The following is a 27,582-nucleotide window of genomic DNA, read 5'->3' as shown; positions in this document are numbered from 1 at the left end:
AAACCTTTTTTATGAAAAGGATTTCAAGCCTGGGACAATTCTGGAGCAATTCTACTACACCATCCCAGCCACGAAAGATGGAATTAAATTGTAGTTTAATGTGAATTAAGTTTCGAAACATTGAAATGCTTTTGAAAGTATCCATTTCTGTGTGGTTCATGCATAGAAACTCGACATTATCAATTACATTACTCGGAACATCAACCGGATCAATTTCAGCTCTAACCAATTTAGACAAGGACAACTGACAAGGATTTAAACTCTTCCAACACATTGTTGTCATCCCATTCCATAGAGAAAAGATAAATATGCAAATCTTCTAGAATATAACAACCGCAAAGAAGTTTCCTGAAATCATTTTGGTTTATGAAATAAATATCGTTCAAATGTAGGGTTTTAAGCTATGGAAGATCAACACAAAAACGATCACTTGCAACTCGTACCCTCTCAAGTTTGAGAACAACAAGGGTTTGGAAGGTAAAAATATTGGGCGTCAAGATGCTGTACATTTATAGTGAGGTGAAATTCCTCAACACAACGCCGTTTTGCGGAAAAGTGAGTATGTGACACAGTATATCGTCTGGTAAATCACTTAACCTATCTACTGTCGATGGTTTTGCAAACTTTGACATTTTCTTGAAGGAATATAATTGATTTGCGTGTGACCAAAAGAGAAACAAGTTGTTTGGAATATAATAATTTTTGTTTGGGTCTTAGAGGTTTCATAATAGTCTGGGATATTTGTAGCTTGTAAGACGTGGAGAACAAGTAAAGTGATTAATTTCGAAACAAATCAATTGTTGTTGGCTAATGATTCGCATGAATTTCGTAACAAATCTTTTATTTATTTTCTTAAAACCAATCTTCATCTTTCTGTTGTTTTCTTTAGGAAGTTTTATCTCTACATTTTTTTTTTTTTTTTGACAAAATAGTCTTCCTTTAGAGTGATTATCATATATTAAGAGCACATCGAACTCTAATAAGTTGGTCAGTTTTATTGAAAGAATTTAAATGTAAATCCATTTATGAGTGCTTTCTATGAGTCCAAGTTTCCCCATATCTTATATTGTGGTACCTCACCATAAATTTTATTTATACAATAAAAGAGTATTATTAATCCTACTATTGGATTAAATAAGTTTTTTATCCCTGTAAATATCTCAAATTCCGTTTTTAATCTCTACAAAATTTCAATAAATATTAGTCTATCAATACCCTTTTTGCGGAATATATTTGCAGTAACATTTAGTGCATTGTATAAATCTCTCATAAAATTTTAATTTTTTTTTAACTGAGAATAAATTACTGCTCTCAACTGGCTGATTTGGATTAACGATCGAGATTGTGTAACTGCGTTAAAATTGACTAAAATTGATGTGTGGTCTTGACAGTCTTGCAGCCTAAAGTTGTGTAGAACTCTACAGCACGCTTACTCCTATTAAGACCGCGCAGGTCATTTATCTAATTATTTTTTAAAGAAAGTCTTGCCATCCCTAGGTTTGAGAATGAAAACACAAGAAAGATCATGAACCTGAAAAGGAAACTGTGTTGATACACTGAAGCCTAAAGGGTACGCTTTGAGCCTAATAAAAATATGTTCAAAAGAAAACATAACATGTATATCCTCAGTCCTCTTGGCCGTGGAATATTATCTAGCGGATTTGTACATACAAACTGTTCTTTCGGTCCAACTTAAGGGACAAGGGTCCGTAAGATTACCAGCAACCTAATGAGAATTTTAGTAAAATGCTACAATAATTATTCAGAGGATATAGAATGGACTGTTTCAGTGGTACTTATATTTACAAAAAAAAAAAAAAAAAAAAAAAAAATCAAACGAAGAAGGGACTTTTTTAAATGTTCCCTTGCAATTGCTTGCTGCAACTGAGTAAGAAGCACAATTGATTAAATTTCATATCCATCTCATAATACATTTTAGAGTATATATATCTAATATCTTATGAAAACAAAGCAATAAAATATCCAGGCCAGCTTCAAATTATCTCCATATCTGGCCTTCCCCAAGTTCAGTCTGCATAAAAATACATGAAGAAATATAGCACAATACAAGTGAACATAAAGGGAAATGACTAATTCCTGTTTTATATAAGAAGTATATACGACGATGATCGTTAATTTTATCTTTCAACATTCAATTCTACAGCTAATGTTTTGACCATTGATTGGAGACATGAGGTCAGAAGTAAAAATTCTTCAAATGGCGAAGCTGCAATGTACATTCTGCAAAGGAATAAAACCTCAAACAATTCTATCCTAAGATAAAAATTTGCACTATCAAAATGTGATGTAGAGAGCATATTTGATGAACAAAATAAGTACACAAACAGCAAAATTTGAATGACTAAGAAAAGTAATTATCCATTATAAATAATCTCTGCACAACCACCACCCCACTAACTAGTTTCATGAGGGGAAAAGGGATAAAAACCAGCCCAAGCTGAAAAACTAATGTATTTTTTTGAACTATGCTTTGATTCTATATAACAAAATCCCCCACAATCCCCAACAAGTGGGCAAGATGCAACCAGCTCAATAATATAATGATGAACCCATTAAAACAAAGGGTCCACAAACTATATGAATTTGTGCTCAGGGCATATATACCAATGGTTGAGAATGACTTCCTGCATGATACAAATTGAGGTGGCCGATTGCTTTGGATACCAAATCTCTAATATGCTGAGGAAGAATTGTTCTATCAGCACCTTCTAGAGCCAACAATACCCGTGCTTGTTCCAACGACTCGCTGCTGCCAGCATGTAGTGCAAGGTAGCAAAGAAGAGTTAGCGCATGATGCATTTGGTTAACTTCGTTACTCCTCAGCAGTTTCATCACTGCCGGGACTGCATCAAATTCAATTATTTTCTTAGAATGCTCGACATATAGGAAATTATCTGGAGAAGCAAACTTGGTAAGAGCAACGGCTGCTTCATCTGCTACATTTATGTCTCTATTACTCAGCTGTGCTACTAGAGGTTCAATTACTCGAGTCTCTCTAGCAGGAAACGTCCTAGCCAACGAACCAATAGACTTAATCGCCGGAATTTGCATCAACGGGCTATCAACCTCTTTAAGTATCCTCAACAGCTGCTCCACAACAGCTTTAGCAGGAGGTGAGTTGGTCTTAAACGCACCTCGTCGAAGATCAGCATTAGATTCAGCTGCAGCCGTTATCTCCATTATAGTCATCAAACAATTCCGCTGCAACTCCCCCTGTTCCTTCTCAACAATCTTAGCCAAACAAAGCATCCCTTTCGTCTCGGTTATCTTCCTACTATTCGACACACTCCCTGCCGCAAGCATCCACAACGCCTCAGCACAACTAATTTTAAGCTGAAGCTTCACGGCAGGATCCTCATTCTCCCTCTCCTTCCTATAATTCCCTCCACGGCTACTCCCCTCAGTATAATAATAAGTACTCGAATACGAATTTGCAAACTGTCGACTACCACTTCCAGTACCAGACCTATCCGTCGTCTTCTTACCTAACTCCTTATTAACCTGAAAAATAGAATGAATACTCGTCTGCTCATCCACAGCCGTATCAAACGACAAAAGTGTAACAAGCGGTCTAATCGCATTCTCCCTCGCGAAATCCTCTTGAGCAACAGGATCATGTTTAGCCATCCTAGCAACCAAATTAGCCGCTAGCGTTTGAACCCTAATCGGCGAATCAGCAAGAACCTGAACAACAGCAGGTACACCAACTTCATTCACAATAACCCTAATTCTCTCCAAATCATTAGCCAAATAACACAAACAAGTAGCCGCCGCAATTTGTGCTGCAGGCGAAGAAGCTTCTTTCAAAAGCTTCAAAAGAGGCGGAACACCGCCTTCTTCAACAATAATCTTCTTATTCCTATCATTATCTTGTGCTAACGAAGCAAGTTCATTTGTAGCTTCAATTTTATCATTCAATTGACCCATTTGAATTGAAGCTATAAAAGACCATACCCATGACAGAATTGGATCATTACTCGCAATCGGTGGAAGCGATAAGTTAATTCCACCGCCGCCGCCGGAGCCGTCGACGTCGAGGATACTTAAAAGCCACTTCATATCACCGACGGAGGCGTCGAGATAAACAAGAACTTTCCGAAAGTCAGCGGCGGTGACGATGGTGACAACACGGTGGAGAATACTCCGGCGTTTACATTTACGAATTAAAGTTAAAGCGCGTTCAAGATTCTTGGCGGCTTCAGCGGCGACACGGCGGACGGGACGTTCGTAAAGCGGCGGAGGAGCGGTGGCGGCGAATCGGACGAGTGTACGGAGCATTTGAAGGAGACGTTCGACGTGTTTCCAGACTTCGGAGCATTCGAGTTTGAAGGAATCGGTTTCTTCTGTGGCGGAGCGAATTCGTTCGGCGACGAGAATTGGATAGGAAAGTTCTTCTTCTAAGCGTTTTGCTTCTGGTGAAGAAGACATGGTTAAGGGAAGGGACGAGTTGAGTGAGTTGAAAATGAGTGAGTCAGGTGGGATTCGAGTTGGGAATCGGAAGAAGAATATTGGCGTTTTTGTGAGGATTATTAGCACGCATGGTTGTTTTTATGTTTCTTTGTCAAAATAATGTAAACGTGTTCTACGTTAAGTCTTCTTCTTTGGTCAGCAAATAGTACATTTAACTGTTTTTTTTTAAAGGAAATTACTATATATTATTATGATCGAGTATATTTTACATTTATAATTTACTTTTCAAAATTATATAATGAGATATGTGAGTTACATTATGAGAGAAGTGAGAGGAGAAAGAATATTGATCGATTCGAATGTTTATGTATGTTTTTTTGATATAAGAATGTCATGTGTAATCCATTTGAGGTTGACGTAATAGATGACGTAGGATCTTGGAGTTTGTTTATCTTAAGGTATTAGGTTCGATCCCTTCTAGTATTAATTTCGGTAGGCAAATTCGTACAAAAATTTGTTTTGAATTTAAATGTGTGGTGGGATTGGTCCCTTCGAATTAGTCGGTTCTTGCATCAAATACCGAATTTTCAACAACAAAAATGTCACATGTGTTTTAGCTTAATTGGCAAAAATGTCAAGATTGTTAAGTCGGAAGTTATGCTCGGTGTTCGATCCCCGACACCTCCACTTGTATGTGTCTCAGTTTATAATGACTTTGTCATTTCGTCTATCTAAAAAAAGTCATGAAATTTGATTTTATTTATTTAATATTATTATACTAAAAAGATGTCTTATTAATACTTACATCATCCCGTAACTATTATAAACAAAAATTCATTCTTTAAATTCATTCAATAAATAATGTATGTTGTCTATAATATAAACATACATTATTTATTCAATAAATCAAAAATATAAATTTTTGCTTACAATAATAATCTGGGTGTATTTATCAAGATTATTTTACACATTTCCAATGCAATTTAATGTGATATTTAGTGGAAAGTGAAATTATAAATTTTATTTTGTAGATTGGTTGGATTGAGTAAATCATCTTTTAAATGACTAGATATATTCATTTGAGTTTGATCTAGTGGTTGACTTGGGATCTTAGAGTGTGCTTCTCTAGAGGTCTCAGGTTTGATTTCATTTGGTGTCAATTTTGGCGGACAAGTCCATATAGAGCTTTGCTCAGACTTAACTCTTGTTTGCGTTTTTTTGGGGTTGTTTAGGTGTTTAAGATGTTTGGAGGAAGCGGGTCCCGTTGAGTTGAGCATTTTCGTTTTGATCTATTTGTTGTTTGCACCACATCATATTATGTCGTTTGTCATTCTTTTTGTGTGCTGGTTTCTGGGGGCCCCGTTACTTTTGCTTCGAGATCGGGAGTCCGTGTCTAGCTGCAAGCTAGTTTGGCGTGATCTGGTGTTTCTCTGGTGTATCGAGGGTGAGGGATGCCCTTCTGTTTTGGTCCTAAAGTCTGGTGGACTGATCACTTTTGGTTCGAGATTGGGAGTCAGTTCTTTGGAGCAAGTTTGGTTTTGGGCTTTTTATGGTTTCTTTCGGTGGATCGGAGGTCGAGAGGTGGTGGAAGCTGCATGATCTTTCGGATATGGCTCAGCTTTGGTGTTCAGGAGTGGGAGTTTAATTTTGAGGGGTATTTTTCTTTGGGGATGAGTAGTGACGACAGGTGGTGTTGGATATCGTTTTTACATTGGTCGTTTTCGCGAAGGAATCTGTTTTAGGTGGTGACGTGTATTTTGGTGGGTGTTGTCATCAGGGGTGTTTTTAGGATTTTTATTTTTGGGTGTTCCTTCTATATACGGCGTCTCTTGTTTATATTTTCAATTTCACTGATTTTTGTTTGTCTTAAACAGGGATCTGGTTCTCTAATAAAATTTGATTTTAAAAAAAAAAATAGTTTCGAATGGTCATTGTACAAGGTCGCTTGAATCTCATAAATCTAGTGTTACTACGATTCTCATTTTTTTTTTAAATATACTTATTTTCTTTTATTTAAATTAAAATTCAACGCTTTTTATTCAATCATCTACTATCATTTATTCACTTTAAGTTTCAAGTTTTTTCACTCCAGCAGTTTCAAGTTTCAAGTTTTTATTCAACGCTTTTTAAGTATACTCATTGCTTTAATTGTGTGTAAAGTTTTCAATTCATTTACACTCTCGTCAAAGTAGTCTTTGCAAATCCTTTAAACTTTTATGCACCTTACTTTATGTATTTTTACTTTAGAAGTTCTTTTAATTTTCAAATCATATTTACTTTTCGAAATATTCAACTTTTTTTCATTCTTTGCACATTCAAATATGTATTTTTCCTACATTTTACATCGACGTTAGTGCTACATTTCTTGTCATTCTTGCATATCACATTTTAATTCACAAATGTCAATAGTAGAGGAGAAAGCTTTCTTTTTCCTTGTAGAAATTTCAAAGATCGTTATTAATAGTTCTTTCCTAGCAAGCAATATAGATAATAGATAATAAAATACAATTGTGAGTCAACACGTTCATCAAAATAGACAAATAATACTCCATATATTGTTTTATCTTCTTTCTTTCCTTTTATTTTTATTTACTCCATATTGTACCACCATTGAACTTATTATGTGTCCAAACTCCGATATTAAAAAAACATTATGTCGTCATATACTTAATAAAAAAAAGGAAAAAGAAACATCATGATGACATTGGTCCACAAACTGAGACAAATCTAGTGCAATAAAATAGACAAGAATATTAGGGACATGAACACAGCACAACCGGTGGCTCAGATTATTAGAAAGGTACATTACAGCACACACTCTTGGCATTTCACTCATTGCCATCAAAGTTGAGACTCTTGAGACTAAGTTTTGTGCCAACAAAATTGAACTTAAAACTACAATAGAGGACAAAATAATATTTTAATAAACAATTTAATTGAACTTGTACATGCTGTAACCTTTTAGAAATTGTAACTGTTTTTAAGTAGTTTGTTTTTTCTGTTTTGGTTTTGCTTGTTAAGCAAATTATAGTTTCACCACATGATGTATAAATAACAATTAGTGGATGAGAAATAACATGAGATGTATTTTGAAGTGAATTCTCCTTCAATATATTTCAATTTTCTCTCCATTCTCACTTTTCATTATTCTGTTATTCTTTGTTTCTTCATTCTCAAAACAAGGGTATCAAGTGAGTGAATGAAAGTGTATCAAGTGATTACTTGCTGGTTCAAAAAAAACATATTTAACCTTTTGGAATTAAAAATTTTGTTCTTTTTAATGCAATTTTTTTTTTTTAAATTACTCTCTTAACTAGTGTTCTTAAAGCATTTGTGAGTCCTCGTGAACTTAGCTCAGTTGGTATGGATCTTGCATGGTTGAGGGTTTGAACCCCGCCACCGAAAAAGAATTGTCAGGATGATTCATAATTTAAATCTCATTATTTATGCTTTTAAAACTAGAAAAGACACTTCTTAAGTTTGACAACTAGGTACCATATACACTTTAGGCTATAGGTTCACCAACATATAATTATTTCGTTTTGTCAATTATAATCGATATGTCCGTGTTATGGGTCTTCATGTTTGTGACAATCAATAATCTAATAAAACAATGTTGACCAATTACATCTTCTTGATACAATAATGAAAAATATGATTGATTTTAGTGATTTTGGTTTAAAAGGTACTATAATCTAAAAGGAAGAATTATCAACAAGATATTCACGCAAATGCATTATAATCTAAAAGGAGCCATTTTTTTCCCCTCGCATCTATAATATCAGAAATGTGCTTGTTAGATATTACGGTGAGTTTGATAAAATTATGACGACATTGTGATTTTGTCCGATCCACCATAATACCAAACATGTATGAAGTATATATTTGTTTCACTTGTACATGAATCAAAATTGATTCTATAGATGTGAAATTGATTTTGAAATGTTTTGATGTTTTTTAATATAATTGATTTTGCTTTTACAATGAATTCTATGTTTGGTTTTGTAGTAAGAAAAATTGATTTTGAGTGAATTGAATCTTGTAAAGATTGAGTTTAATGTAAGTAATTTATTATTGGATACATTCATTCATGTAAAAATGAGTTGAACAGTAAGTTTGAGTGTATCTATAAAAAACTAAACATGTCAAAATCAATTTTACATAATTAATTTATGTCATCACAAAATCAAACATACACTTGGAGGTTACAATTTCTAGCTTCAACTAAAATCAATTCTATAGGCAAAATCAAATTTACCCTAGAGGAACCAAACCTTTCAAAATCAACTGTACACTTCTACAATCAATTTTTTGACTCCTCCAAAAGTGGAAGAAGTTAAATTTAGTTTGATTCCAAACTTGATTTTTACCTTCAAATTAATTGTTCAACTCACTTTTAACCGAAATCAATTATATAAAATCAACTCATTCAATATCATTTTGTCATCGTAGAAGCAGACACATTGCGGTGGCAAGAATTTATTTTGAGTGAATTGATTGTGTAAAATTGATTCTAGATAAAAGTGAGTTGAAGGTAAAGTGATTTGTGTTTGAATACAATGTAAAGTGAATCGAACTATAAATTTATGTGTGAAAACCAATTCTAGAATAAAAAACTACAAATCCTAACTTCAAGTAGAATCAATTTTAAAAGCAAAATCAATTTTATTCGAAAACAACCAAATATGCCAGAATCAATTCTACACCTCTAGATACACGAAGTGTATGTTTTAGTTGGCGGCGAGTTTGGCATAATTACAGTGTGCCATCATAATTTTGACAAAAAATACACTTTAAAATTTCAACAAATCACAATATCAATATGATTTTTTCAAATTTGCCGCAATTTCAAACATGCACCAAGTATTATCATTTTGCAATGACATCGGATGCATAAGCTAAACACTCTTAAATATCCCCCATGAAGCTTAACTTTGAATCAGTTTAACTAGCAAGCAGTAAAATTAAATCAAATTGCTGCACTCAATGTGTTCAGAGTCTCACATTGCATTAAAAATGTGATATGACCAGAAAATCTATTTATATAAATGGGAGGCATCCCTTGCCTTACAAGTCAATTTTGTAGGGTTGAGTTAGGCCAAAACCAAATTTTAATATAGTAATTAGATAAACATAACACCAAATGTCTCTACTTTTGGCTCATTCACAGCTTTGCAATCAACTCATTCTGAATGGGCTTAGCAGGCATTCCATTCTCCTTATCATCCAAATCACCAGCACTTGGGGGAACATCTACAGCTGGTGAGCAATTGAAAAACCCATGTGGCTGCATTATGAATAGCAGGACCAAATTAATACCAACACTATGAACAGAAAATCAATATCAGTTTGTTACTAAACTGCAATTGCTTCCACATGTACTTCTAAAACATGTTCCAACAGACATATGCCTAATTTATTAACATATTGAGGTTTATTTATCAAATAAGAAGAAGTCCAACTTTGGCAAATAATCTCATGTTTTCAAAGTATTTCAATTTGAATCTCATTTGATATTTGCACAGAAAGAATGGAAATAAGTTAATGTTGGGTTGAATACCATTAGCATGAAACCTATGCGTTCCACCGGCATAACAGGCCAGTCTTCCAATCGTGGAATGTGTGTCACTCCAAATACATACCTGCAACATTTCACAAGATCAGATAACATCATAATCATCTATATCTATATCCCTAACCAAAGAATATAGATATATAACTTGTTTCAGCTATCAGTGCATGGTTATTAAATTCTTCACAGAAATAGAATATAGTGAACTAACCAAAGAACTATATCAGCTTCTTCCAGTGATCTATTTTGCTTAACCCAAGTAGCCAACCCATCTCCAACTCGCGGATTTTGATTAGGAAACTCTCCTCCAGGATGCATTTCATTGTGAACATAAGGAGTGACCCAAAGATTGTGCTTCAAGAAAGCTGCTCTTCGCAGAAACTTGGCTTCTGAACCAGCTAAAGGTAAACAATTTGAACCAGGTACTAGCCTGTAACCTGTTAGCTGCCCAGTTCGGTTTACTGTCCGTGTGTTTCTAACCTGAAACACAAAATTCACTTTAGCAACTCTGGACGAAAGCTATTAATGAGAATTTCTATTTTGTATTTTTTACATACACAAGTTGAAAAAACTTACAATCCAATGTCGAGCAGATAAAGGGTTGCAATCGCGCATTGCCTCCAATTCTGATTTAAGCAGTCTTTCCTCGGCATAGAATGCATTGTTGTGAACATTGTTTTTTCCCGGATCTTCAACTTTGACATCCACCTCAACAACCTGAGCAGGGAGAAGGACACCGTAACTACTTTGTCATATTGAAGTACGAGTCGATCAAAATATTTGTTCAAGCTTTGGCATTGAAGACTTTGTCAACTGTAAAATATTGCACACTGACCTGATTAAATGCTTCACCGGGCTTGCAATCAACAGCCATGTCCATACGAGCAACAAAAAAGTGTTGGTGGACTGGCGCGTATAATCCAGGTGCAATAGTCGTGCCATATTTTCGAGTTTCACCTGGCTGCAATGCTCCTAAGCTGAGAATTCCTGTAAGCTTGACCTCGGCTTCTATTTTCCCATCCTAAAAGAAAGAAAGAACAAACAAAGTATTAAAAAGACAACCAATCAGTCTTCTAAAGTTTGAACATTGAAAATTGTTGGAATTAAGCATATAATTTATAATACAACTTAACTACATAATCAGATAGATGAATCCAGAATACAACTTGCCTGATAAAAGTGCCAGAAAAATCCATATTCGTAGTTAGCTACGGTGCATATAAAAGACACTGTCAACCTTCTAGACCTTCGAACTTCAGCCAAACCAGTTCTCCAATCTTGATGCTTCCACAAAATACCATGATCCTCTTCATGCAAGCAAACACAATTCTCTATTGTTTCAACACCTCCAGTAAAGTTTGTGAAGTGAGCATCAAAGTACTTGATATAGCCTAAACAATCACAACCCTGCAATAACGACATCTTACACAATAAATTTAATTTCATCTACGCTTAGAAATGAGAATGGAGAAAAATTTAAGAAAGACGACATCTTGCACAATAAATTTAATTTCATCTACGTTGAGAAATGAGAATGGAGAAAAATTTAAGACTGGATCAAAAGAAAATGCCTTGACCTTTTTGAGAGAATGAGCATTTTTACCAAGGCCATCTTCTCCTGCATCAAATGCATTCTTCCTATAGTGAGGATCATTTGGATCTCCGTACGGGACCACCATCTCAACGAAACTCAATCTGTGTGCCACTGGCCTTCGGCCTCGACTTCCATCAATATATGCTACTGAATAAATAACTAAACCTTCTCTAGGAGTGAAACCGATACGAAAGTTCCACTACAAAAAAAAAGGCATTTTACTTACTTTTACGCGTTTACAGTATATCTCATTTGAATGAGATTTTGATAAAATACAGATATAAACAATCACCTTCTGCCATTGAATGAAGTGACCATTGACACGAAAACTTGGACCTTCAGGCTGAATAATCTGTAAGGGTTTCACATCACTTCTATCAACTCCTCCCCGTGTTTCACCGGAAGTATAATTTCTAAGTGGATCAGTAGGTGGAAGAGGGATTAGTTTACGGTCTTCAAACTCGAGAACAACCATATTTTGCATGTCAACAAGTACATAGATTCCTTCAACAGGACGAGCATAGCCATTTTCCATAGGGCAGTCGCTTTCACTTCTACAAAATATTAGTGGTTTAGCAAGCCTGCGGTTTGGAGCATCAGCTTCACTGTGATATCCAACACACCAGGCATCTACCATTACAAGATCCATATCCTCAATCCCTCTCCTCTTCATAGCTTCTCGAAATGGAGGGAAGTCCTTCACAACAGCTTCACATTCGGCATACTCCATGGCATCCTGCAAGTGTAGGGAGAATAACACAAACCCATGTTGATATGAAACTAATAGGTGTAAGGATCAATGGGTGTAAGAAAATAAAATAGTAAGTAATTACCATCGGTGGCTGAACATTTGGCACAACTTGAGAAGAAATGACTTTGCCCCTGTGGGGGCCACCTCGAGTTGCTGCATGAACTTCTCGAAGTTCGACAATCCATACGCTTGTCTCATTTGACTTTTTATTGTAAACAACTAGTCGTGCTTTCCTAGTGGGAAGTTTAGTAGGAATCAAAGGTCCTCCTCCTTTGGTCCTCGGGAGCAACGATGGCTGGAAAGGAGGGAAGAAATATGCATCTGCTAAAGCAACAACTTGCTTAACTGGTTCCACCAAGACTACTTCGACAAAGCGCATGCTATCCCTCACCTAAATAAGATATTTGAATAACCTCATCAACATACAAACAAATTGCATACAATGTTGAGACTGTCTGAGAGAGCTTATGAAAACAGCTTATGATATGTCGATAAGCTGTTTTCAGCTTACTTCTAAAAGCTCTCCAGGATAGCTTACGAAAACAGCTTATAGCTTATATGAAAACAGTTTGACTTTATTTTATCTTTTGTTATAGAAATAGCTAATAAGCATTTATGCTATAATCACTTCATTAAGCTATGTATCCAAACAGTAGTCATATATTTAAGCTTAATCTACATTGAAAAAGTCATTTGAGCAGTTTACCTCAGGGGTCGCCCCGGCTGCCCGAACAGTTGCTACAGCTACCGATATTTCAGCAGCAGATAGTGGATCTAAAGGATGGCAGGTTTGAGCTCTCATCATGACCGGGATACCTATGAAAGAAAGTGATTAAAACAGAAAACTTGATAGAACATATTGGAATGAAGAACAACTACCAAGGGGATCATAAATCATTAAATCCTTCGAAACAAAACATACTTACAGGAATAAAGGGTCAACAAATACAGAAAAGGAAACCAAATGATTGTGATTGAGATTTTAAGCTAATCGTTCGCTTTAAACTTATTACTAACAACTTAAGTTTTAGTCTTCTGAATCGCTCTTCAAATTCATGTTAGCAACGCCTGTGAAGCGCGCCTCAAAGAAGCCAAAAGAACATAACATGTCTCTACTCTCTATCCCACATCAAAGTTTGAAGGAAAGACACAACACACACAAAAGGACAGCATAAACTACACATTACCAACTAAAAATTCCATTACTTATTCAACCAAATTCTCATAAAGTACAACGAAAAACTAACCTAGTACATGAAAAAAGACCAAAATAGTAAATACTCCAAATAAATACATAAACTCAAACTCAGCAGTAACTTTAATCCAATTATCTATTCTAAAAATGAAACAAAACTTGTCCAAATAACATGTAGTAGAATTTCACATAAAAAAACCTACTTTTTTCAATAAAATGAACAAATTAAGACCAAAGTGAGAACTACTAAGAGAGTAAAGGTTGAACCTTTGGTAGTAGGAGTAGTTTTTGGAGGGAAAGAATCAGTGTTTCGGGTTGGATCCTGAGATGGGTCAGGCGTCGTTTTTTCCTGAGCTGTGGCCATTGTGAAGGGTTAGCAAGCTCACCGTACAAAACTGTACTGTAGTATTCCACTGACATACAGCAAATCCTTCTCTTCTCTTTCCCAGAAGAAGAACAAAGAAGAACTCAACAAGTGTTTGTGTTGTGAAAAATGATTGATCGTCTTTACAGGTAGATATTTATATATTTAATCATACTATCATTGTATCTTTTATAACACCAACGCTTCTAATCAAATGCATGTCCAATGTCTAATAAGATGCAAAACATATTAGTATTATATTGAGTTATATATTTTTTTTTAAATTATCAGTGTTGTCGATGTCTCTATGTCCGTGATTCATAGATTGTGTTTATTTTCATCGCATTGAATGAAGAGAAGTTGCAACTCAAGATTGGGGTCGCTTTTCCGTGAAGATAGAAAGTGGAGTTATAGTTTGTTTTTTCCTTTTCTTTTTGTTTTCAAAGTTTTTTATTTTTCTACTGCATTTTGTGAAATTGTACTGTTTCGGACATTGTTTGTTTTTGCTAATCAGCAACCAACACCTAAGTAGACAGACATAACCCGTAAGAAGTGGAATATTGTGTAATAATGCCATGTGACTCGGCTTCAAGTACTTTTAATAAATTAATTTAGTGTATGTAAAGTTTAACTTAACTTTACTAAAAAAGGAAAAAAAAATTAAGATATTAAAATTGATATTTAACGAGTTGAATTAATTTTGATATATTTGATTGCTTTCAATTATAATTGATTTTGTATCCGAAATTGATTTTATTTAAAGTTAGAATCTATAACTTTTGATTTTAAAATTTGGTTTTACGCATAAATTATTGTTCAACTCATTTATGTATCCAAACACAAATAGTTCTACCTTCAATTCACTTTTATTTAGAATTAATTCACTTATGATTATAGCAAAATCAACATACTAAGCTATTTTCAATATAAAGATATAATTTTTTATTGAAAATTATACATTTTATTTCTCAAAAAATTTAAATAAAACTCAAAACGTAGTTTAAGGCGAGGTTATCCTTAGAATGTTAACTGATAGCAGTTTGAGTTGTTGAAATTAGGGTTCTATGGTTGTAATTGCTTCTCCAAAGGATACTATAATTTCTACTTCGTGATTAAAGACTCTAGTAGTCACAAGGAAGGATATGTGACTGAATGAGTATAAACATTGGTATCATCTTTTTTGTATATTAATTAATCTCTTTACATTTCATTTCAGTAATTCCAATTTAATTCATCTTGTTTACCTTTCTTGCAATTGATTAAAAACTAGGTTGAATGTTGAGTTGATCATTGTTTGATTCAATTGACTTGATCTTAATTCAACTTGATTTAATCAATTATAAGCAAATATATCATTCTTTCAACTCAATAGATTTTTCTTGGAGAAAAATAGGTGTGGATTACAAAATCAAAAGGGGGTAAATGCAGGGCTAAAATCGCTCAAAAGTAATCAGGAAACCCAAATCATATATAGTTAAAAATTTGGGGGACCAAAAACACAATTAAGTCTAACATTAATATTTGAACACAATAGTAGAGAATGTTGAGTAAAACATAAAAAATAGTCTAGTCATGCAATTATGTTGAGACCAAATTAAACGTGTTTTAATCTCTCTAGAAGAGTTAAATACTTCTTTCCAAAAACTAAAATCAAAGTCACCCCTATTTGCATGACATTTTGCATATTTAAGCCTAAGCCTAAAATAAACTACCACATAAGACATTCAAGTTAAGTACCAGATAGTCTATTAATTACAAAATAACTCAATAGTAAAATAGAACTGAAATCCAATCAACAGTTATGAAACTCACAACCTTTATCAACTTCAGAACAAACTTCTCTTCACCTAATTTGTTTCTCTTTTCCTGCATCATGGGAGGAAAACAACTATATCATTTTATACTCAAATATACTATATACACTTATGCAAAAATAAACAAAAAAACTAATCAATGTGAAAATTTTACTTTGGTAATGGAACCACTTTCCATACTAATTTAACGCAATAACAAGGAGCAAGATCAAAGTAGCATACACAGAATAGGACAAACATTCGTTAAAAGATAAAATGATTAAGTACCAAAAGTTCATCATAGACATTTCTGCGTGAACTAAAATAAATTCCTAGTCTGAAGGGGTTTGCAAAATTCAATCAGGGAAGAGAACCACTCTAGCTTGAAATTTGAAACCAGAAAAGTCTCACAATCCAACACCAGTTTCAGGCACCCAACAAAGAAGAATGAAAGTATGGAGCAATGGTTTCTACTAAGTCAAAGAATATAATTAGAAGCTCATATAATAACAAAAGGCAAAAGAGATAAACCCAGAAAACCCTGCACATAGTATAGAATCAACTGTGATATATATAACTAAACATATTATTGGTTATTTAGTTGTCAGAACAAATGAAACCTTTAATGTATATATTTTCTTTTTCACTTTATATATGATTCATATGCTTCATGGACAGAATCTGAAAACCAAAGAGCATCATGTATCTCAACCTCAAGTAAATGGCAATAGAAAATTATGAAGCTAGCGGGAAAGAAGATGAAAAAAAAGTAAATAAGCAACAATGCCTCAAAAAAAAAAAAAAAAGTAAACAAGCAACAAGACCTTATCAATGAGAAACTTGTCGACATAACTTACATGGACTATTTGCCAGCAAGGAGAAAGACTCTCATTCATGGAAGACTCTCGGGATCATCAACTACAGTAGACATTTTCAAATTTAGCATAAATAAATATATTGGAAGAGAAGTTATTGGAGACAACATTAAAGATAAACAACTACATGTAGAAATAGAGCAAGTATGCCAAAGATTATTCCTTATGCAGCTCTTCATTATATGTCATATGAGAAATATCAAAGATAGTTTGTCCTAACTTTTCCAAATGATTAGGAAGATCTTTACCTTAACCTTATGCCAGGATCACTCTGGTTTATATTAAACAGTCACACTATATTTCTATTACCTTCCAATTATCGATGGCTATTTTATTTCTTAAATCTTAATTCAAAAAGCAATGATCAACAAGATATAAACATGATTACATAGGATAGAAAATGGTGTTTGAACTGATTCAACATCACAACAAGCTTATGGAGAAAAAACAAATTATGTGTGTTACCATTTCTTAAACTATACAGGGAAAATATAAATGAAAAGAAACTCCACTACGGATAGAGGACGTAAATAGCATCTAAATTCTTCTAGGCTATTTGAGAAAATTGACAAAGCACATTATTAACAATGCATTAGAGTTGATTTCATTGGCCACGATAAATATTATGCAGCATAAAAAATGTTTTTAGATATAATCTTCCCATAATCTGACAGTTGTTTGAATCATCATGGTACAAACACTTGTTTAAGTTAACAAATAAGCTAAGGAATGAACCAAATTCCATTTCAAAATTACATTTATTTCCACTGCCTAATCAACACATCATGAACTGTCAAAAGCGTCAACCATATTCCTTGTTCTTAGTTTTGTTGCGGTTTCCCATTTTCTCTCATAATATGATGATATTTTCTCTTCACCTCTGAATATAAATACTACAAGTTTTGAACCTTTTTTTCGTTCATTCATTTCTATTAGACACACACTCTCTTCTTCACACAACAAAAATAGATACCTAATTATAACATAGTAACAACATGAAGCAGGCTACAAAAGATTCATAGCATCAAACTTATTCATTTTCATCTTTATGCATATTGTATAGTGAAGGCTGAACCAAACAACAACAACATTAACGCCAACAACAACATAAACAACATCATCATCAGTTTAGTTATTTGTTCAAGATTGATAATCAACTCCAGTTAGAAACATGAACCAGTAAAAGACTTGTCAAGTATAACAGAGCAATATTAAAACAGGATAAATGTTTATATTGCCATTTTCTATCATTTCAGGAGTCGAAAAACAAGTAATTGGAACACTTCCCTTTTGCAAATTTTCTTCCTCAAAGGGATCCAAATCTGCACCTCAACTCCACAAAGAAAATCAATTAAAAACAGGATGTGGAAATACCAGTGGATCCAGTGCTTGGAACATTAGCTCTAGATGTGCCTTCCTGATCCTGCTCTACTTCCTGCAGGTTGCAGATCCATTGGACAAAACAAAATTCAAAGGGTTACTCAGTACACCAGTCTATTGAGTGACATAAAGTGAAGGTTAATTTGTATGATTGGCAGATCCAATGGAAAAAACTAGATCCAAAAGGTAGAAGAATTACAAACTATATTTGTTCTACTAAAACTTTACTCATTTCTCTCCTGCGACACTTCACAAAAGGAAAAGATTTGGTGAAACCAGGCTTAACTCCCTTTGCAACATCATACTTCACTTTAAGGTGTTTTCATGACAACAAGGGGTCTTTGATTAGAATGTTCGCAAGTGACCAGTGGAAGATCAGCAAGTTTGCAAGGTCGATGGATGGAAAATTGGTCGAGGATGTGGTTTTGGACATGAATTTATGCCTTATGGATAGGTATTGTAAATGGTTTGAAGGATACAGGTCAGCTAATCCAAGTGCTTCGATTGGTTGCTTCATATGATAGAATCAAAGAACCAAAATCAAGCTCATGTTGGTTCAACCACGCATGGGCCGCATAGCTTTTGCTCAGGTTTATCATAGCATTTGATATGATAGAATCTGAAGGCTGACCTGTCTAAAGCTCCTGTTGGTTCCTCGACTGTAGATTTCTCCAATGACTTTAAGACCCTGAATTGAAAAGAATATCGCTTAGCGTACAATATTTGTTAAATTTCAAATTACAAATTAGGAAAGAAGGACACCGTAGCATATAGAGATAAGTATTGTCTTAAGTCCATATTAACATATGATGACAACCAAACTTGTTGTCCGTTAGAAAAAAAATAGAGAACAAAGTATGAGATAGAAGTACAACACCTTCACATCTGTTGTATAAGATCTAGACAAAAATCTGGACGTCGTTGAAGGTTCCAGTCGCTCCTAATGAATATTTATTAATCAACAGCAGACCATTATCTAAAAAGGAAAATACAAGAGATAACATCAAAGGTGTTGGGCATTGTTAGTTAAAAGTCGGATTTAAGGGCCTGTTTGGTTTCTGCTTCTTGTTTTCAGTTTTAATTACAAATGCTTATACCACCTCGTTATCACTTAGTTTTCTGAAACAATGTTGTTTCCACAGTTGACTTAAAATATATTTCAAGTTTGTTGCATACAAGGGGATGGCTGGAGTCGAAGAGTCAGGCACAATGAGCAGGAAAAAACTTGTGACTAAACTAGGTTTTTTAGTATTATTATACGAATTGGCACAACCAAACACGGGTTGGCAAGTAATGAGCTAACGAGCTAGTCTTGTAAGGTCACTAAGACCAAATGTATAGTGTTTAGACTCGCGCACACACACACACAAAGAGACACTTATCGGCTAAATGCTTACGAAAGTTGTCTCTATGTGTGCGCCTAAAGACTAGCTCTGAGCATCAACAAGCAAGCAGTTTGTTAGTTACCTGAGCAGCAGCATCGGTTGTGGGCGTGATAGCATGTCGAGGAATAGCACATCCAGAAGATGGCAATTCGTTGTTCCATCGCTACGATCAAAACAATAAATAAATAACAGCGTTCGTGATCAAAATTATAATAATAATCCATGTTAATGGAAGTTATGAGAGACAAAGGAATTGAATTAAAAGGAAAATTGTTCCACGCTAATACCTGGTAAATTAGGATGGCGTTCTTTAAGAGTATGAGGCCAAAGCAACCTGGAAAAAGAAAGAGATGAGCAATAACATCCTCTGGTGTATCCGGTCTATATTATAAACGAGATACATGAATTATTCGATGAATCTGAAAAAAGGAATATATATTTGCAAGTAAAATGGATGAAGAAAGGAATATATATCCGGCGAAAAACATTTTGAAGAAAGGAAGAAATGGTTCGAAGATACCGTCGACAAATTCAGAAATGCCGGCATTGAAGAGGCGGTTGATATCGGTTTCGGAGAGGTTAGAGATGAGGCGAGTTATCTCGGAGGTAGAGAGGCGAGCTATCTCGACTTGAGAGAGGGAAGTGGTTTTAGTTGCAATGTAGTTGGCGAGAAAGCGGAAGAGCGACTGAGCTATATCGTCGGTGTCGGCGACAGAGTCGGTGAGAGGGCGGGAGAGTTTAAGGCCGGGCCACCCGAGGTCGGTGTCGGAGTCGGAGCTACGCATCCTGTACTCACTGTATGCTATGCTGTTTGTTTAGCTGAGTGAGTGGGTGTGGGGGTGGTAGATTTTTCAAATTCTGATATAAAACATTTTACTCTGGATTGGTTCACATTTGATTAACTTCAGTTGCCAAATTATTAAAAACAATGTATTAAATCAACATGTTTGAATTATCAAACATATCTAGTGTGTGTTTTTCAAAACGGGAGTTTGATATAAATCATTGAAAAAAACCAGGTTAGTGTTAGCTTCAGCGTAGAAACTAATATTGTATGCTTCTAGATATCACAGGTAAAAATGTATCGGGAAGTGTTTAGACGTGTGTAGTGGGGAAAATTGATTTTGATATAATTGACTCTAGAATTAATTTTGATTAAAAGAGATTATGACTAAAAGTAGTTTGTGTTTAGATACATCTTTATAAAAGTGAATTTAACTACATTGAGATATTACTTTAATGGTATAAGTTTTATAATACATGTACATTGAGTATTACACATTATCCTACATTGAGTATTACACCTTAGTGACATAACATTAACCTTGCAACAATCTTATGGTAATTTGTAGCAGCTTATAATGTAATTTGGGATAGCTCGTGCAACTAATTTAATCAGTGCTGCCTTGTCCACCTATGATAGGAATTTTTTTTCCACCATTTCACTTTCCAGACTCTTTCTTTGAGAAATTGAAAAGAAATCTTTCTTAGATCTTCTAAAAACAAGCAATGGACTCATATGTCTACAAAGAGATGTCACGGCCATTATGTTTATCTGTTGACAGGTCATATATTCATAATAATTAGGTACACTTCGACTATATAACCCTTCAAATTTGTCCGGACTAACCACCTGACCCGAGGAGGCCTGATAGGATTCCAGCACTTTCATGATTGCGGCTGCCTCATTAGGATTTGATCTAGCAAACAGGAGATTATCATCTGCAAAGAGGAGACGATCTTTGGTGCTTTTCTTTCCATTTGAATACCATGTATTTTATTGCGATTGACTTGATTTTTCATAGACCCGTAGCTAACATTAGCACATTTATTTGATATAACATTGTGAATTATCCTTTATAAATGTGTTCAAATTTCATATTCATCGAGTTAAAAAGTTAAACAGCTTGATCAATACAAATGTGAAAATGGAAACCAAATCAACTTGGTACCAATTTTTGACTTTGCATGTCGCTCATAAGTGTTGCATCACAACTACACGAATTATAGTGTGTTCATTTGCAGATTGAAACTTAAATCTAAAATTGCTTTAGAACTATTGCAGCAGCCCTATACAAAATGTCTGGCTTGTTTGAAGTTTGAACTATTGATATACATGCTCCTAACAAAACAAAAAAAGTAATTACATTCTACAACCAGTCTCCTATTTCCCCCTCAACGGAATTAATTAGTATCTCACAATTTGACAAATAATCTTCTAATTCTTGTTCATTTAAGCTATCCGGCGATTCTAAAGTAAACTTTCATACCCACAAGTTGCTAAGGCATTCTTAAAATTCTTCATCTGCAACATTTCATAAAAATAAGGTCAGAAATTGGCATGAGGGATACACACTACATTTTGATGAAAATCGCAAAGAATGACAAAAAATTGCATATCAGATGGAGAAACAAAAAAATATGAAGGAAATAAATTCCTAAATTCACACTATATAGGTCAGAGTACTTTTGTGTAGAGATTGTTGTGGTATGTGAATTGGATGAAAGAGTTATGTTGATCAACATATAAATGAGAATGACCCATAACTTAATGTCTTAAATTTTGGGTGAAGATATGGTGTTCAATCTCAATTGTGTTGTTGATCTTAACTCAATAGAATGATTCAACCTCTTCCATTTTCTTCCAATATTTTAAACCGCAAAAAAAAAGTTTATTAAAAACTCCTTACTCTGTTCCGGGTGCTTCATTTCACATAATCCCAATGTTTATTACCTATGGCTATGGAAATTTGTTGCTAACAAAACGATTTTTTATTAAGATTTTCCTTTTATTAATGAATTTGGGATAATGGGGGCTGAAAATTGTCACCTAAACGTAAAATTGGAGAAAAATATATGTGGATTACAAAATTAGGAAGGGAGTAAATGTGAGGCTAAAATCCCTAAATAAAAATAGGCGACTAAAATTGCACAATTGAAAATCTTAGAAGATAAAAAATGCAATTTAGGTCTAACCTTAATATTTGAACAATATTGGAGAATGTTGAGTAAAGAAAGATAAAAAATAAAAAAAAATAAAAAATAAAAAAGTCTAGCCATGCAAGTCACCCCGTCAAACTATGTCCACTTCAGCAAAAATTCTATTGAGAGACCAAGCTAATGTTTTATTAGGAAACAAGGAACACTAAAGAGTAGCTAAGTAAAACTAAAGCTAAGTAGCTTGGGCAACAAGTAAAGACTTATCCTTAGCACAATTCTCTTCTTTCTCTTGATTATGTAATATGTCCATTTGTAAGACATTTTGCATATTAAAGCCTAAAATAAACTACCACATAAGACATTCAAGTTAAGTACCACATTGTATTAGTTACAAAATAACTCAATAGTAAAATAGAACTCAAATCCAATCAACAGTTATGAAAGACACAACCTTGATGAATCTTTCCTCTATCAACTTCAGAACAAACTTCTCTTCACCTGATTTGTTTCTCTTTGCCTGCATCATGGTAGGGAAACAATTATATCATTTTAACTCAAATATATCATATACACCACAAGTACAAAAAAATAACTGATGCATGTGAAAAATTTACTCTGGTAAGGAACCACTTTCCATACTAATTAACACAATAATAAGGAGCAAGATCAAAGTAGCATACACAGAATAGGACAAACATTCATTAAAATATAAAATGATTAAGTACCAAAAATTCATCATTGACATTTATGCGTGAACTAAAATAAATTTCTAGTTTAAAGGAGTATGCAAAATTCAAAAAGGAAAGAGAACCATTATAGCTTGAAACTTTTTTTTTTTTTTTTGAAGAGGCTAAACTAACTAACCCCCTCAAATTGGCACCAGAGAGAATCGAACCTGAGACCTTGAGGAGGAGCACACTCCCAGGTTCCAAGCCAATTCCACTCGGCCAACCCAAGTGGGTTTCTAGCTTGAAACTTGAAACCAGAAAAGTCTCAATCCAGCACTAGTTTCAGGAACCCAACAAAGAAGAATAGAAAATATGGAGCAATGGTTTCTACTAAGTTAAAGAATATAATTACAAGCTCATATAATAACAAAAGGCAAAAGAGATAAACCCTGCAAACCATGCACAAAGTAGAGAATCAACTATGATATAAATAACTAAACAAATTATTGGTTATTTAGCTGTTAGCACAAATGAAACCTTTGTAATGTATTTTTCCCTTTTTCAATTTATATGTGATTCATATGCATATATGCTTCATGGATAGAATGTGAAGACCAAAGAGAATCACGTATCTCACCCTCAAGTAAATGGCAATAGTAGAAATCATGAAACTAGTGGGAAAGAAGATGAAAAATAAGTAAATAAGCAACAATGCCTCAAAAAAAAGTATACATGCAACAAGATCTTGTCAATTAAAAACTTGTAGACATAACTTACATGGAGTATATGCCGGCAAGGAGAAAGACTCCCATTCATGGGTGACTCTCCGGATCATTAACTGCAGTAGAGATTTTCAATTTTAGCATTAATAAAATATAATGGAAGAGAAGTTATTGGAGCAAACATTATACATAAACAACTACATGTAAAAATAGAGCAAGTATGCCAAAGATTATTCCTTACGCAGCTCTTCATTATATGTCATATGTTAGTGTACTCAGGATCGAGTAATGGTTTGTAGGATCGTACGATCCCACGTCCCACGGCACCTTAATCGTGCTTTGACTTTACTTGGGTTTGTTTCTGCTCTGTTTTCTTCTGTTTTTCCTCTATTTTCTCTGCTTATTTCCTCTGTTTTTCCTCTATTTTCTGTGTTTTTTTTGCTTGGTTCCTATGTTTTTCCACTATTTTTTGTTTTTTTCTCTCAACTCTATCAACCTACCATTCCTACTTCCAAATCGTGTTACAACCCACGTGTTTATGAACTTTGACCAGCCTACCAATCTAACTTAAAAACTCGAACCTGACTACATTGCTAAAATAATAAACAAATTAGGCGTGTTACCATTTCTAAAATTATATAGGTAAAATATAAATGAAAACAAACTCCACTCCAGCTATAGGATGCAAATGTCGTATAAATTCTTCTAGGCTAATTCAGAAAAGTGACAGAGCACAATACTAACAGTGGATACAAACTAATTCCAGAGGACACAATAAACATAATGCAGCATACAAAACGTTTTTAGATATAATTTTACCATAGTGTAATACTTGTTTGAATCATCATGGTATCAACACTTGTGTAAGTTAATAAATAAGCTAAGGAATGAACCATATTCCCGTTTCAAAATGACATTCAATTCCACTGTCTGCTCAACACCTCATGAATTGTCAAAGGTGTCAACCATATTCCTTATTCTTAGTCTTGTTGTTGTTTCCCATTTTCTCTGAACTTATGATGATATTTTCTCTTCACCTCCCAATATAAATACTTACAAGTTTTGAACCTTTTTTTTCATTCATTCATTTCTATTATACATTTGCTCTCTTCTTCACGCAACACAACAGAGATGATTAATTAATACATAGTAACAACAAGAAGCAGGATACAAAAGATTCATAGCATCAAACTAATTTATTTTCATCTTTTTGCATATTGTATAGTGAAGGCTGAACCAAACAACAACAACATTAATACCAACAGCAACAACATTAATACCAACAACAACATAGACAACAACATCATCATCAGTTTAGTTATTTGTTCAAGATCGATAATCAACTCCAGTTAGAAAAATGGCACAGTAAAAGACTCATGCAACAGAGCATTATAATCACACATACAGTGTACCTTTAAGTTATGAACAGCAAAAGGGTACATGTTTATATTGCCATTTTCTAGAATTTCTGGAGTCGAATAACAAGTAATTGAAACACTTCCCTTTTGCAAGTTTTCTTAAAGGGATCCAAACTTTCTTCCTTAAAGGGATCCAAATCTGCACCTCAACGCCACAAAGAAAAGCAATTAAAAAAAACAGGATGTGCAAATACCAGTAGATCCAGTGCTTGAAACGTCAGATGTGCCTTCCTCATTGTGCTCTACTTCCTGCAGTTGGCAGATTCATTGGACAAAACAAAATTCAAAGGGTTACTCAGTACACCAGTCTGTTGAATGACATAAAGTGAAGGTCAATTTGTATAATTGGCACATTCAATGGACAATACTAGATCCAAAAGGTAGAAGAATTACAGACTATATTTGTTTTACTAGGACTTTTCTCATTTCTCTCCTGCAACACTTCACAAAAGGGAAAAATTTGGTGAAACCGGGCTTAATTCCCTTTGCAACATAGTACTTAACTTTAAGGTTTTTTCATGAGAACAAGGGGTCTTTGATTACAATGTTCACAAGTGACCAATGGAAGACCAGCATGTTTACAAGGTCAGGGGAGGGAAAATTGGTTGAGGATGTGGTTTTGGACAAGGATTTATGGAAGGGTATACTGTAATTTGTTTGAAGGGTGCAAGTCAGCTATTCGAAGTGCTTCGAATGGTGATTCATATGAGAAACCAGTCATGGAGTTTATTTATGAATTTATGAGGCCATGAATGGAGCTAAGCAGAATATACAAAAAGAGTTTGACGGGTTCAAAAAGAGGTACCTAACTATCCATGTTTATGGCATCAATCAAATTTTAACTTAAGTTTTAAAATTACACACTAATTCAATTTATCCTATACTTAGTTAGTTGCCTATATGGAATATCATAAAGACTTTGCATGATGCAGGCTATTTTGTTAACCCTGAACTGTATTATGCTCCTAATTTGAAGTTAAAAAGGGTCTAATGGGTTGTATAGAGAGGATGGTGAGTGATCCAAAAGAACAAAATATTATTGATCTTGAACTTGAACATTTCAGGTTGCAACCAAACCAGTACATTACATGGCATTGGTCGCATAGCCACTCAACCACACTTTGTTTCTATAAGCCTGCTATTCAAAACACTTGCTCAAAGAACCAAAATCAAGCCCGTGTTGGTTCAACCACGCATGGCCGCATAGCTTTTGCTCAGGTTTATAGCAACTTAACACGGGTTGGCAAGTCATGAGCTAACAAGCTAGTATTGTAAGGTCGGAAGACCAAATGTATAGTGTTTAGACGTGCACACACATAAAGAGACACTTATCCTCGAAATGTTAAATCAAATTTTATTTATTATGACAAAAAAGGGTAGCACTTGGGTGACATGGTTTTGGTGACATTAGTGACATTGTTCCTATCTTTCTCATAATCAATCATTCTCGTTAATCTAAATAATTTATTTTAATACATTCATCTATCATTCTCTCTCATCTAAAATAGATTAATGTCACCCAAGTAGCTCTGAGCTAACAAGAAGCAGTTTGTTACCTCAAAAGCAACATTGGTAAAGAAGATGACAGCATGTCGGGGATGTCCAGCATGCCGAGAAGATAGCAATCTTCTGTTCCACCCCTAAGACCGAAAAAACAAAGATAATAAAGAAATAACACCGTTAGTTCAGAAAAGAAAAGAAAAAATGTTAACACCAAAATTGTAAGGTGAGAAATGAATGAAAAGGAATAATGTGAAACTCTAATACCCGGTAAATGAAGAAGCAACTTAGGAGTGTGAGGCCAAAGCAACCTAAAAAAAAAAGAGATGAGATGAGATGAGCTTAACAAACATAAAATGGATGAAGAAAGAGCAATGAGTGTGAAGTTACCGGCAAAAAACATGGCCAAGTAAGGAGCGATTTGTTCAGTGATGCCGGCGAAAAGCTCGGAAACGCCGGCGTTGAGGATGCGGTTGATCTCAGGTTCAGGGAGTTGAGAGATGAGGTTATTTATCTCGGCGGTGGTGAGGCGAGCTATCTCGACTTCGGTGAGGGAAGAGGTTTTTGTAGCAATGTAGTTGGCGAGGAAACGGTAGAGTGGGTGAGTTATTTTGTCGGGGTCGGAGAGATAGTCGGTGAGAGGGCGGGAGAGTTCGATGCCGGGCCAGCCGTCGGAGTCGTACGGACGCATTTCGTACTGTATGTATTGCTGTGCTGTGCTGTGCTGTGCTGCTTGCTTTGTTTAGCTTGGGGTGAGTGGTAGCTTTTTCAAATTTGAGTATTGCTGTTCCCACATGTTGTTTGGCTGTGTCACACGAGTAAAATACCAAAATACCCTTCGGCAGTTTGCTACCGAGGTTTTTAGGAAACCGGCGGCAGTTAACTGCCGAGGAAAACCTCGGTAGTTAACGGCCGAGGAAATTTAATTATGCAGACAGCAGGTTCTGCATAATTCTAAGTATTTCCAAGCCATTTTTTCGGCCAGTTTTTACCT

General features: G+C 34.6%; 4 protein-coding genes across 6 annotated transcripts; all 4 read right to left on the bottom strand.

Annotated features, from left to right (window-relative positions):
- Nucleotides 1-2,204: 2,204 nt before the first annotated feature.
- Nucleotides 2,205-4,611, bottom strand: LOC11415571 (uncharacterized). The gene has a single exon (XM_003613087.4). It carries the CDS (start codon nt 4,447-4,449, stop codon nt 2,611-2,613), a length of 1,839 nt encoding a protein of 612 aa, XP_003613135.2. The 5' UTR covers nt 4,450-4,611; the 3' UTR covers nt 2,205-2,610.
- Nucleotides 4,612-9,364: 4,753 nt separating this feature from the next.
- On the bottom strand, nt 9,365-14,070 carry LOC11416558 (copper methylamine oxidase). Its single transcript, XM_003613085.4, has 11 exons — nt 13,811-14,070; nt 13,055-13,164; nt 12,431-12,739; nt 11,890-12,333; nt 11,581-11,796; nt 11,174-11,410; nt 10,839-11,024; nt 10,580-10,720; nt 10,215-10,483; nt 9,992-10,073; nt 9,365-9,718 (listed from the first exon to the last, which is right to left on the bottom strand). The coding sequence occupies exons 1-11, from the start codon at nt 13,905-13,907 to the stop codon at nt 9,596-9,598; spliced, it is 2,214 nt and encodes a 737-aa protein (XP_003613133.2). The 5' UTR covers nt 13,908-14,070; the 3' UTR covers nt 9,365-9,595.
- A 1,373-nt stretch (nt 14,071-15,443) lies between these two features.
- Nucleotides 15,444-20,302, bottom strand: LOC11408627 (uncharacterized). 2 transcript variants are annotated; one of them, XM_039834513.1, is made up of 8 exons: nt 19,816-20,302; nt 19,628-19,674; nt 19,423-19,503; nt 18,833-18,895; nt 18,587-18,643; nt 17,950-18,010; nt 16,558-16,618; nt 15,444-15,773 (listed from the first exon to the last, which is right to left on the bottom strand). In XM_039834513.1, exons 1-7 carry the CDS (start codon nt 20,123-20,125, stop codon nt 16,593-16,595), a joined length of 645 nt encoding a protein of 214 aa, XP_039690447.1. In that variant the 5' UTR covers nt 20,126-20,302; the 3' UTR covers nt 15,444-15,773; nt 16,558-16,592. The 2 variants fall into 2 exon arrangements, with proteins under 2 accessions (XP_039690447.1, XP_003613131.3); XM_003613083.4 differs by having other exon boundaries at nt 19,861-20,273.
- A 961-nt stretch (nt 20,303-21,263) lies between these two features.
- Nucleotides 21,264-27,339, bottom strand: LOC11409436 (uncharacterized). 2 transcript variants are annotated; one of them, XR_003012143.2, is made up of 7 exons: nt 26,979-27,339; nt 26,856-26,899; nt 26,645-26,728; nt 25,283-25,337; nt 23,726-23,786; nt 22,732-22,797; nt 21,264-21,645 (listed from the first exon to the last, which is right to left on the bottom strand). XR_003012143.2 is itself a non-coding variant. In XM_024783718.2 (6 exons), the coding sequence occupies exons 1-5, from the start codon at nt 27,277-27,279 to the stop codon at nt 23,761-23,763; spliced, it is 510 nt and encodes a 169-aa protein (XP_024639486.1). In that variant the 5' UTR covers nt 27,280-27,339; the 3' UTR covers nt 22,414-22,797; nt 23,726-23,760. The 2 variants fall into 2 exon arrangements, 1 of the variants encoding a protein (XP_024639486.1); XM_024783718.2 differs by lacking the exon at nt 21,264-21,645 and having other exon boundaries at nt 22,414-22,797.
- Nucleotides 27,340-27,582: the final 243 nt, after the last annotated feature.

Source organism: Medicago truncatula, chromosome 5 (assembly GCF_003473485.1).
Source record: "Medicago truncatula cultivar Jemalong A17 chromosome 5, MtrunA17r5.0-ANR, whole genome shotgun sequence".
Lineage (NCBI taxonomy): Eukaryota > Viridiplantae > Streptophyta > Magnoliopsida > Fabales > Fabaceae > Medicago > Medicago truncatula.
This window is presented reverse-complemented; position numbering and strand designations above follow the sequence as displayed.

Excerpts from the sequence above, each read along its gene's own strand:
- LOC11415571 (XM_003613087.4), bottom strand. The coding sequence starts at position 4,449 with ATGTCTTCTTCACCAGAAGCAAAACGCTTAGAAGAAGAACTTTCCTAT.
- LOC11416558 (XM_003613085.4), bottom strand. The coding sequence starts at position 13,907 with ATGGCCACAGCTCAGGAAAAAACGACGCCTGACCCATCTCAGGATCCA. Across the intron at positions 12,740-13,054 it reads CAGCCGGGGCGACCCCTGAG|GTGAGGGATAGCATGCGCTT; the intron begins GTAAACTGCTCA and ends TATCTTATTTAG. Across the intron at positions 10,721-10,838 it reads CCGGTGAAGCATTTAATCAG|GTTGTTGAGGTGGATGTCAA; the intron begins GTCAGTGTGCAA and ends CTCCCTGCTCAG.
- LOC11408627 (XM_039834513.1), bottom strand. The coding sequence starts at position 20,125 with ATGCGTAGCTCCGACTCCGACACCGACCTCGGGTGGCCCGGCCTTAAA. Across the intron at positions 18,644-18,832 it reads CTTATACAACAGATGTGAAG|GGTCTTAAAGTCATTGGAGA; the intron begins GTGTTGTACTTC and ends TTTTCAATTCAG. Across the intron at positions 16,619-17,949 it reads TCCAAGCACTGGATCCACTG|TTGATGATCCCGAGAGTCTT; the intron begins GTATTTCCACAT and ends TGTCTACTGTAG.
- LOC11409436 (XM_024783718.2), bottom strand. The coding sequence starts at position 27,279 with ATGCGTCCGTACGACTCCGACGGCTGGCCCGGCATCGAACTCTCCCGC. Across the intron at positions 26,729-26,855 it reads GTTGCTTCTTCATTTACCGG|GGGTGGAACAGAAGATTGCT; the intron begins GTATTAGAGTTT and ends TTTCGGTCTTAG. Across the intron at positions 23,787-25,282 it reads TTCAAGCACTGGATCTACTG|TTAATGATCCGGAGAGTCAC; the intron begins GTATTTGCACAT and ends TCTCTACTGCAG.